General features: G+C 41.6%; 1 protein-coding gene across 22 annotated transcripts in view; it reads left to right on the top strand.

The window, feature by feature from the left end:
- ARPP21 (cAMP regulated phosphoprotein 21) overlaps positions 1-12,006 on the top strand; it is a 185,304-nt gene that overhangs the window by 109,134 nt on the left and 64,164 nt on the right. For 16 of the 22 annotated variants that reach the window (XM_065753352.1, XM_065753350.1, XM_065753354.1 and 13 more), the window contains 3 exons: positions 3,305-3,413; positions 5,135-5,236; positions 11,441-11,478. The exons of 1 other annotated variant lie outside the window; for it this stretch is intronic. In XM_065753352.1, coding sequence (XP_065609424.1) covers positions 3,305-3,413; positions 5,135-5,236; positions 11,441-11,478 — 249 coding nt within the window. The remainder of the gene's footprint in view (positions 1-3,304; positions 3,414-5,134; positions 5,237-11,440; positions 11,479-12,006) is intronic. 5 more of the 22 variants (XM_065753367.1, XM_065753366.1, XM_065753371.1 and 2 more) reach the window with 1 other exon arrangement.

Here is a 12,006-nt window from a genome sequence, read left to right as displayed (position 1 = left end):
CAGTACTCAAGTTAGTGATAAGTTATTTAGAAACACTCAACGTTTCCTTCAAAGGTTATGCCAGTCCCAATTTTTACCACTTAAAATTAAAATGAGATGTGATTAGGGTTTAAAGGTATTTGTTATGATAACAATAGTAAGTTCCAGATTCTATGATATTTTGTAGTAATGAACGTAATCCATGTTTTGGATTGAGTAAGACCATAATTTAGGTCAACAGTCATAAATAAGATTGCTCATGCATGTGAGGGAGTGAATTTATCACAATCTAGTGCATTGTACAAATTCTACTCATTAACATTATTGGCGCTAAAATAGCTTAGTAGAAAAGTGAGTGTGATTTGTTATCAATTAGGTCTTGTGTGAGATGAATCCACTGTATCTGCTGTGTTACAGTAGCTATATACCATGTTAGTATACTGATGGTGTGCTGTATCTTACACAAAATTACATACGTTTTCTTGCATTTTTGATCCGTTGACTCACCTTCAGATTCATAAACTAGTGCTTTCTCCAGGTGAAATACTATATCTGTACTAGCAAATATGTTATAGAGTTACAAGGGATTTTTAAAAGATTTGCGTGTTCACTTATTCTGTCAGAAGACCGGACTCCAGTCTTCACAAAGTCAGCCTCTTCTCTGTCCGAGTGATTAGAGAATCTGGTTCCACTTGCTTGTTTTAAACTGTTTGCTGTCTGTATCCTTCCAATATTATATTCTTGCAATAGATCTTGGAAAACTACCATGAACAGTATTGGCCAAAAAACTATCTAGAGGTATCACTGGATATCTTCTTTGAAAAAGTCCTTAGTATTCATGCTTTTCAACTGATTGTCCTTTTCTGAATTTGAACAATTACGAAGAGAGGCCTGCAGGTTGGTGTGCCCTAAGACACCTGCTGCAGTGATATCCTGTTTCTCATTGGACAGTCTTCCCTCAGCTTTTGCATCTTTATTACCGGAGTTAGATGTGCAATTTCAACCTAACTGGTAGCTGTGCCCCAAACTTCCAGCTGTTGGGTAGGGATGGGCTCACACAGCCTTACTGTGCTCCATCATGCTCTGCACACACATCTTTTCACAACTGAGGATCAATCACATACTGGGTTTGTAGATTAATTGTATTAACAGGCACCAGCAGCTCGTTAGTTTTAGCTTGTGGCTTGATCTCATGCTTCTCCTTTCAGTCATCTTCTAACAGGTGAAAACATTTTAAAAACACTCTATTAAGTGAAAATTGGATTTTCAAAAATAGAAATAATGTATCAACTCTTAAAACCATGTTGTTTATTCCACTATATTAGTAGTCAGAGATGCTTGGTTGCTTTTTTTTTCTTAACCTTTTTTTTCCTAACTTTGGATCTTTGTGTTTTAAAGTCAGAAATATTTGTTGTGTGCACTGTATTGTTTGTTAGATCCTTAATAGATAGCTTATAACTATAAATTTTACAGCAGTAGTGCAGTTAGAGAGGTTTTCTCTGTATTCTAAGCCACAAAACCAGAAAAACAGCATTCTTCAGTTGGTGATCTCTAAGCAGAATATCTGAGGGAGTGCGTCCTGTATTGTAGCTGTATAGACAGTGCTTACTCCTGAGAACAAAGGCAGGGCAAAAACCACCTAGCAATCCATTAATTTGATTTTGTAGCATTTCTGGTACGAGCAACCACCTCTACTATGATGTCAGAAAACTACAAAAAAGCCGAGCTCCTTTTGGGTTGCCAAAAACAAGAGACTTGGTAGGCCATGCTTATGGTTGGACTTGGTGATCCTAAGGGTCTTTTCCAACCTGGATGGTTCTGTGATTCTAAGGGCATCTGGAGACTTTGTTGAATTCCACATCGTGGGCCCAGTATCTGAAAGTGCCAACACCTCCAGCTGATGGATGGAGTACTTTAATACTCAAAATCTGTGGAAATCAGGCCATTGTGTTTTGTTGCTTTGTCGCCAAAATACAGATTGTGCCCGGAAGTGGGGATTGGTCAAATTGATACAGAAAGTGAGGTAGGAGAGCTGCTGTCTCTTAATTCTAAATCTCTAACAGTTCATTATAAATGTTTTCTGCACACCTGATGGTAAATTGCAATGGACTGTAATTATGGCATGAATACATGCTGTCTTTTGATTAGAAATATACCGCTAATTAGTTGAATACAAATTTGAGTGATATAACAACAACATGGTGGCTGATTTACACATAGCATTTAATTTTCCATTCTGGAATAAAGCAAAGCTGAGACTTTTATTTCAGAGTTTGCAGAGAGCTTTTAAAAACTACTTACAAAGTCACTGAATTCTCTCTGCTCCACCTTTGATTTCTTCAGGGTTGGTTTATTACTGCTGGTGGCAGTTTTGTGTCTGGTTTGTAGAGGTCTATTCAGTAGGCACAATCATCTCCTCAAGGTGCCGTTGCTGGATGCAGATGTGCTGCTTCAGCTCCTTCAAAACCAGCTTGTGATTTATCAGTGGGTGATAGTATACGAATTCCAGCTCTTTGTGTCTCCAGACCATTGGTCACCCTATTGAAATCAGTGGGACATGACATGTTATGGGCTGGGGTCGAGGAGTGGCATATCCTGGAGTGTTGTTCTCTACTACAAGGAGTGGCACTGACTAGCTCGGTAACACAAGCTGTTTCTTGCTGTTTGTGTTTTGTACAAGGTGCGAGCACGGCAAACGTGGAACAGCTTCTCTTGGCTTATGAACCTGAAAGTGTGAAGCTTCTAACTTGTACAGTTTGGCTCTTAAAAAATAAATATCTGAGTGGGTTCAAATCAGTGAACTAATGGATACTCTGTGACTCTCATGGAGTATTTTCCTCACTTAATGTTATGAGGTAATTACTTGTCTAAGCGAAATACCATCATCCCTCCAGTTATGGTTTTATTTGTTAGGAGTAAGAAGCTCTTGCTTTTGCTTGTAAGATTTCGATCAGTTCTGTGTTACTTGTAAAGGAGGTTAGGTACCATGAAGCTGCCGCATTGCTGGAGATCCCAGCTACTGAAGGAGCCAAATTAACATGCAGCATGTTAATTTGTTTTCCTGTCCTTCAGTCACAGAGAGGAGAGAGAAATATTTCAGTGAATTCCCGCTCCTCACTACAACAACAAAAGCTGGTCATGGCAATAACGGTTAGCAGCGGGGTGACGGCCCCAGACAGCTATAGGATGCATCTCACGATGAGTACCAATGTTAACTGGTTTTGCACTGAATGCCTCTGTGAAAAGAAAGAGCACTGAGAAAATAAAGATCGAATTAAAGCCGAAAGAAAGATTTTTTTATTGCTATGTTTTACTTTGCTGGCAGACCAGAGCAAAGGTTTTCTGAACATTTAAAAGATGAAAAAGGTGAAGAATCCCAGAAGCGATTTATCTTGAAGCGAGATAACTCTAGTATTGATAAAGAAGACAATCAGGTTGGTTCTCGGCTCGAGAGTGGCTGAAATTTTGTCCTGTTCTTTTCTTTTGTTTCGGAGGCGGGCTGACTGATGTTATTGTTGTTCTTTTGTTGTTGCTCTCCTCTCCCCTCCCCCCGCTGCTCCTTGCCCCGCAGCAGCTCCGAGCCCTGCGCGGCCGCTTGCGCCGTGGCAGCGTGTGGGTCTGCATGGGCGGTTTGCTTGGCAGGACGTGCTGCATGCCCACGGGGGGAACGCCGAGGCTCGGGCTGCGTGGGAAGGCCGTGCCGGTCGCGTTTCTCCATGTGTCGCCTAATGATGGCAGCTGTTCCGCTCCCTACAGCTTGCTCCTTCAGTTGTACCCATCCATTCAGAGGTGGATTTCAGTGTGGACCAGTGTAGCCGAAAAAGGAGAAAAATACAAAATAAAAATGAAAAAAAGCCCCAAACAAACGTGAAATAGTGAGGCAAGGTTGATTTTTTTTAAGCCATCCTAAAATCAGTTTTGACCCCCCCCAAAAAATGAATCAGTCCCACCTATTAGCTCCCTCCTTTCTCCCCTGCCCTCACTGTGTGTTACTGTCTGTGTGACTGACCTGCTTGTCGTGCATGCACCGCAGCAGCAGTGTTCCCCGTGTTGCTCATCCCATAACACAGGCGTTGCCGGAGGTGAGCGATGTGTAGGGAGCACCAGGGGAGCACGTGCCTTTGTGCTGCCTTCAGTCAGTGTTGTGCTGTTCCGGTCTCGTGCAAGCTGTGTATGTGCAATATATTAACAACAACAACAACAACAACAAAAAAAAAGCAAAGAAGGTTCTGACACAAATTGCTATTGTGAGAAAATTCTCCCAGGTAAGAAGACTGTGTGTGTTTTCTTTGCTTAGGTTGCGTTTGTTGGAGGTAACTGCTCTAGTGAGTCATTGCCACTCTCCTTCATGTTTTCAGTAAAGGACTGATTTTCCCTTTCTTTTTTTTTTTGTTTCTCTTGTCTCCACATTGTACGTAGCAGCCTTGCAATTAAGCTGCATCTCAGTTGGCTTAAGAGCCAACTCTCAGCCATTTTCAGGGTGTGGTGAACTTGGGGATCAGCCAGAGGAACACAGCATGACCAGCCAGAGGGTGCTGAGCAGGTGGAGGAGAGCAGTGCCTGAAATGTAACTGCAAAGAAAGCACTTCTTATTTGGGATCCTTCTCCCTTCCCTCCCTCCTCAGGGCACAGCCATTTCCTGCAGTGTTGTTTATGGATGGGCAAAAAGGGCCATGCTTTTCCCAGCAAAAATGAAATTAGGGGTTCCTTATATCATGGAAACAATTAAAATTCTTGTACCAAGCACTTGGAACTTCACCTAGCTTTTGGTGGGCTTCTTTTAGGGCTCACAGCTTAGGTCTTTCTGCCTGGTTTCCCTCCTTTCTTCCTTGATCTCATAGGTAGCTCAGTGCTGCCTGCCCTCTCATCTCAAAGCTGCTAGAAGAGCTGGGAGATGGTCAAAAGCAAAGGCTTGGGGTAAGAGCAGGTGGATTTAGAGCTGTGGGTTGCAGGCATCGGGCAGGAGGCCTCCTCTCAGCCCTAGGCTCTGCAGGCAGCACCTGCCTGGGAGCCCTCAGGTGCCCTAGGAGTGAAAGGTATCGTTTTCATGGTTCATTTGTTTGAGTGAACATTGATTATTCTCAGCTGACAGTTTCTTAACGGCAGTTTTTAACAGCTCAACTTATATAACCCTCCTGGTTTTTTTTCTGCTCAGCAAAACAGAATTCTTCCATTTAGAGATGACAGACGAAGTAAATCAATTGAAGAGAGAGAAGAGGAGTATCAGAGAGTGAGGGAGAGAATATTTGCACAAGATGTGAGTAGTTGTTTTCCTTGCCTCTTTAGTGCCATACCTTTCCCGGTAGCCAGCCAGCACTCCCCCCGCAACGTGAATGCTGGATTTGCACCATGAACTGGAGGAGGCAGGGAAAGGCTCTGAGAGAAGCTTCAGGTGATGAGGTTGCTTTCTGGATGAGGAGGAGACGCTGAGAGTTGCAGGGAGATGAGCAGAGGAAAGAGGAAGCCCAGCATGTTGTCTGAGAAGTGCTTATCCTGTTTCCTTGAATGTTTGTGTTTGTGTGGTCGAGGTTTTCTTCTTTTTCCTTCTCTTTTGCCAATCAAAGAGCAGCAATTTAAATGGACACTCTCAATGATCTGGAATGGCTGTATTATTTCATATACCTCAAGCCAGATAACTTTTTTTCAAGTAGCATTCAGCAGAGCCACCTGATGGTTACGTGCTTTGGACCAGTGCTGTACAACTGAAATACTAAGGGGAAAGAGAAGGGTAAACATGGAGTGGCACAGGTTTTCTGTAATGAGTTATTATTCTGCCAACAGGAGTCCTGCTGATGATTGTATCATGGATAGAATAAAGTGAAAGAGGCATAGTAATTCCTGCCTTGTGGGAAAAAAAAAAAGGAGCTTAAACAATGAAGCTACATTTCTAAGGGAAAACATTTAAATCTGGAACATCAATGTGCTCTACCTCATGTTCCTGAAAAAAGAAAATTGAAGTTTGCTGTGCTGCTGTAATGAAGGGATCCTAAAAGGAGAGAGGGAAAGAAAGGAAGTGGGGGTAGTTTCCATTTTGCTTTATCTCACATCTTTGTGGGAGCTCTGCCACTCAAAGGAAGATGGGAACAAAACCAATTCAAACGTACTGAATCATATTTGGCAGTGTCCTTTTAAATTAAAACTGTTCCTATGTTGCAGGACTAATACTATTGTCTGAGGTAACCTTTTATATGCTCCAGTTTTGGAGTTCCACACATTCAAGTTATTATTATTTTTTTTTTTAATAGAATATGTTCTATGGTTTTAAGGTGTGTGTTGTCTCATTTGTGGTAAGTAAGTTTTGCTCATTGATAAGTAGCTTGCCACATCTGAATGTTTGTAGCCCGGCTTTTTCCTTCTTGACTGAGAACATCTCAGGAAAACAGAAGCCTTTCAGTTTATGTTATGATTTCAGCACGTGGGTCTGATGTGCACACTGTCACGGTATGTACAGTAGAGTTAATGAGTCATCCATGAGCCTCTTTTTGCAACCTGTCCTCTGTATGAAAGATGCTGTCTCCAGCTTATTACAGAGGAACTTGTGCAAAACCAGAAAATCTTTTGGTTTTGAAGCAAACTGCAAATGAGGCAAAACGTTGTTAAAAAAGCAGCAGCTAGAAACGCCAAGCTGGGAAGCAGATGGCTGGAGAAGAGTGCTGGAACTCACTCCCCAGTGTGTTGCTGTTATTATTTTTAGATCATTGAGCTTTGAGGGCAAGTGGTGAGCTATGAGTTGCTCACAGTTGGAGGATGTTGTGGTCTGTTGGGTTAGCACCTCTGAGCAGAAAGGCCCAAGCAACGGTGTGGTTGTGGCAGGCAGCCTATATGGATGTGAAGTGAGCATGTTTGCAGATAAGAATGTAGATCTCTCCCTCTCTCTCTCATATCCACTCATTTGGTCTCTCTCTCTGCTGTTGCAGGTACTAGTGAGCCAGCAATACATCATGTTGCAGTGAATTTCAGCAAGTTGTACTGATAATATTAACAGGAATTTATTTTTTAGCTGAGGTTTCTTTGAGTGGAGCACTCCTCAAAGTGAGGTGTTTCAGTGGGTTATGGTGGGTGGACAGTGTTATGTTTTGGTTCATTTTAGGAAAGAGAACTGTGGCTTCCTATCATAGGTAACCACTTGCTGCATGCAGGACTTTTTAGTTTTAAAGCACTCTGCGATCATTTGTATTTCCTTTTTCCCCGAGTTTCTCTGAGGTAGGCACCCAAGCACGTATACCTTGTCATCTTGCAAGTTATACGTGTAGAAAGACAGGGAATAGTTAATTACATGGTATGAAGAATTAATCATGTGATATTTTTATTACCTGGATGCTGTTTACACTCCTGTAGTCAGACCTTTATCCGTGCTTTGCTTATGAACCTTAGAAAATGGTGTACGGATATTTGACTTCTAATTAGAGCATGCATGAAGAGAGCTTGCATGAGTGGTCTCCAAATGGCAGCAGTGAAGGTGTAGCTGTGACTTGTTGCACCTAGCATCACTCAATATATGCCTCAAGTATCTCAGACTCTGTGGAAGATAGATCAACCCAACAGTCAGAATATAGAGCAAAATTTAGGAGAAAAAGGCAGGCTGGTGACAGAGGCAAAAAATCCTGTGCATGTTTCAAGTACCATGAAAAATACGTTAACCTGGTCCCCACATATTGAGCAACAGAAAGCTTTCTTGCCCTTCCTTTGATTTTTGCAGCACTCCAGTGCACCAGATATCTTCATTTCCAAGTTTAAAATAAATATGTTCATGAATAATGCTATCATTATGATAGTCCTCATGATGATTAGTCTGATATTAGTCAGTCTAAATTATACTCCCTGTCAAATTTTCCATCTGCTGTGTTGGCTATCATAAATTTTGATAAGGGAAGCTGGAGGTTCTAATGACTCCTGTCATGTAGAGTCGTAGCAGGTGGCAGAGACTGAGAGGAGCATGTTAATGATGTAACTTCATAAAAGAATGAGTAAAGAGTTACTGTATTTGAACACTTCGGCTTCCTGCAATTGGAACTGCAAAGCATGTACCTCCTAAACTTTTAGGCTGCTATTAACCAGCACTGCATGACCTCTCTTTTGCTCAAGGTTATTTTTCAGTTGTAAGACCTACAACCCTTCTATCATAAACTTATTTTTGTTGTAAATCTAGCTTTATAACAACTTGTCAATTTTATGACCAAGAGCACAGAGGACCTGGAGTATCCAGGTCTTAAAAAGAAGTTTCTCATCTAAGCTGCCTCAGTTGCTTTTATTACACTGAAAAGTTATTCCCTGAGGAAAATAATGATGATGATAAAATCTAAAAGAAAAGAAAGGTATATGTTACACTTTCAATGCACATTGATACAAATTAGAGATTTGACTCAGGATCCCGAATGTGTATGTAAATGGCACAGTACGTTTGGCTTTTAAGCATGTAGAAAATTGATTCTTGAGACAAGCAATTAAATTACTTAGGGGAAATTTCATTTTTTGAGGTTAATGCAATGTATAACCTCATGAGCCAGAATCACATAAGAACCATTCATTGTTCATAAATGTATTCTCTAGTAATTATTGTGTATTCACTGAAAAATGCGGATGCTTTATTAGTTACACAAATGCTGGAATTTGCCCATGGTGCACATGGAACTTATTAAAGGGAAAACATCACACTTTTTATTTTTGGCTGTTAATTGTTAACGGCTATTTTTGGCTAAGCTGTGTATTACTAAGGGCCAGATCCTTTAGATAAAATAAATCATGATTCCTCTGATTAAGAATGCATGGAGGATCTTTATTGCTCCCTGATTCAGGAGTCACTGAATGAATGTCTGAAAAGCTGGCTTCCTCCTTGTCTTATCCTATAGAAAAAGAGTAAGATGTAGAGGTTTTAAAATAAACAAAAGCAGGAAATGCCTTGTGTTGGCTAGCAGAAACCCGTATGTATCAAGACTCCAATGTGGCTGTACAGAGCCCTCCTTTTATTTTTGTTGCAGATCAAGCAATTAGCATTAACTGTAAGCCTGAGATCTGTCAAATCTCGGTAACTGACGTGCAGATGATTACCTGATGGTATCCACTGCAGGATATTGCTGCATGTTAATAGTTATCTATGCAGGCTAATGTAATTGAAAACAAGAACAGCAGCCCCCAGCATACCTAGTGCTTGGCAGAGCTGAAGCACGCCTTCCAGTTGAGACTTAAGAAGGTTCTGGGAAATTATAGGATGAAAGACTAGTTTCAAAAGTGACAATTAGTCATACAGAGAACTGTAATGAAAATCTTGCATGCAGAGGTCCCTGAGGAGGTGAATTTGTAGGTGATCTTGCATAACCTTTTTTCCTTTAGTGGATTTGTTGTCAGTGTCTTTGATCAGCGTAGAAGAGTCAAGACTTCCAAAAATGGCTTTCACAGCATCTGTTTTGTGTATGTACTTAAGGCTCAACTGAAGGTACTATAAAGGCTTATTGATGCTGTTGGTCAGGAAAGTGAGTCCTGATCTTGAAGTAGCTGAACTCCTTTCCAGAGCTGCTAAGCCTTCTGTCTTTTTAACAGAGTAACATCATAAAGAGAGCGCCTGACTTTTCAACCTCGTGCCCACACTGAGCAGTAAAGTTTTTGAGGATTGGTAGCCTTTTGCCAGCATCTTCAGCCAAGAAGACAGAGTTATTACAGAAATTGACCTTAGGTCTATAATGCAGTTTGTAGTGGTTCCCATTAAAACACTAAAAAGGGAGCAATCCTTTCAACTTGCTTAATGAAGTATAAATCTCAAATATGTATGCTGCTTTATGCCCATTTCTTTAAAAATTTAAAACAATCGTTAAAAAAAAAATGCTCGTAAGCACTTCGGCAGACAGGTACACATCGCTTTCCTCTTGACTTAGTGGGGTCACAGAGCAGTGGTCTCAGAGCAGAGGTTTTTACTGTGTTTGGAAGAGCCAGCTCTTAAGGCTGCTTTGGGAAGGTGACTGAGCTGAAGTCACTGCACGGCTGCCCATTATGAAGCCCAAAGAGAAGATGCAGTCCCATGGCTGAGGTGGTACAAGACCACAGGGAGATTTTAGTAGACTTCAGAGTTGTTAGACTGTGCTCAAGCCCACACACCCCCCAACTATTGATGAAACTTTGTGAATAAGACACTTAAAATGGGAGCAGATGAAGTGTTGTAGCTGTTGAAAGGATCCCAGTAGAATAGTTTGCATCTCCTCTTAGCCTGGGATGGAACCCTAGGTCTGCTGCAGCCAGGCTCTGGCAATGGAAACCTTGACCTGGAAATGCCAGGGCTTTGTGCTAATGAGACGTGCTTGCCACCAGTGCAGCCCAGAGCCCTGTGCATTGATTCCTCTGGAATTCCTCCCGTTCAGCAGGGGTTCAGGCTGGGAAGCCCACCTGAGAAGCATTCACCAGGAAGCTGCCTGCTCCGTACAGCATCCCTGGATCTGGTGCTGGGTGGGCAGCATTGAAGAGAAACTGTGCTGTGTCGTAGAAAGTGACACCAGTAATGATGGTGTACCATTATGCCTTGAGCTGAGTCCCATTGTTGTGGAGGGGATGGGCATGAGCTGTGGTGCCCTCAACCCCTTGCTTTCCTTTTGTTTAAATTCTGTACGAGCGCTGACTGTCCTTTCTTCTGCACCTCTTGGAGATATAATCCACTGACAGCTACGAGGCACTTTGTGTAGAGAACATGAAATAGGAGGGAAATGGAGAAAATCAAAGAGGGAGAATTATTCATGGGAAATTGAGCACAGCTTCATTTCTCTGCATAAAAAATTAAGTAATGCCAAAAGAATTACACACTTGCCAGTAGGATTTATTTCTTCCAAGCCCTTCACCTTTCTCAGGATCTAAGTCATCTAAGTCCTCCAGCTGAGAGCCGTTTTTACAATAGATTTTATTATTGATGTTAATATTATTATTAATATTACCCTCATTTTATATCTCAGTGTGGGTATGGCTGTCTCCTCTCCACGTGAAATCACTTAGTATTCCTAAATACTATAGTATCTTCTCTCTCTTTGAAGAACTTTGTTGACTTTGCATGCTCTCCTCCTGTTTGTCTTCCCTACCTGCAGCTCTGTGCTATTCTGCAATCTTATTTCTGGGTGGTAGGGCATACTAGTGGAGCCTTGCTTTATGTAGGCAAAACGTTTCTCCCTTTGAATCACCAGCATTTTGCACATTTCACCTTCTTCTGATCTCAGGACTGAAAAGTTTCAGTTTGTTTCCAAACTGAGACCCCTTGTTGGCAATGTGTTGTAATGCATGGAATTTATTTTACTGGCCTGACCTCATTCTTGACCTTTTTTCCCCTTTTGTCTTCTGCAAATGCAAATGATGCATGAATTGAAATCCCCTTATGCCTGACCAGGGGAGATAACTCTTAAAAAAAAAAAAAAAAAAAAAAAAAAAGGAAGGAATTGGAACAGCAGAGCATATCTAGAGCGTCTGATACAATGCCTTTTTTATTTTTCAGTCAGTTTGCTCCCAGGAAAACCTTTTTGTGGAAAACAGGTAAAAAAAAATACAGCTTTTTTTTTTTTTTTTTTTAATTCTCTAGCTGTTTCTCTCTTACTATTTGTTGTATCCGTAGCACTAAACAAATTCATAACCCATAATATCTGCAGTATTTTTCTGCTTTGGGGAGGGGGGACAGCGGGGGAGAAAGGGGTTGCCTTGCAATGCTGTGTCTGAACAAATAAGTAAGGTATTAGTGCTGCTTTCCCCAGACTTTGCATTTTGCTTTCAAAACGTAGTTGCGGGGTGGTGGTGGTATAGGAGAAAGCCCATCTAATGTTTCACTGCAAGTGACTAATCTCCCTCTGGAGTGCCTTCAGAATTTAACGTATCGATCTTTAAAAAGCACTTTAGCAGCAGCTGGATGACGGTATGTACAAAACACAGCATTTGTGTTTCTAGTGCTTAACCTGCTTTTTGTGGCAGCACTGAGCCAGCCACTTGTTGCTGCTGTGGGCTCGGGAGTCCGCCAGATCCTGCCTGCTGTGCTCCTGGATTGTAATAATGGAATGAAGGTACCTGAGC

The sequence above is a fragment of the Cyrtonyx montezumae genome, unplaced genomic scaffold (assembly GCF_038088225.1).
Source record: "Cyrtonyx montezumae isolate F1298 unplaced genomic scaffold, pur_monq_1.0 scaffold_8, whole genome shotgun sequence".
Classification (NCBI taxonomy): Eukaryota; Metazoa; Chordata; class Aves; order Galliformes; family Odontophoridae; genus Cyrtonyx; species Cyrtonyx montezumae.
This window is presented reverse-complemented; position numbering and strand designations above follow the sequence as displayed.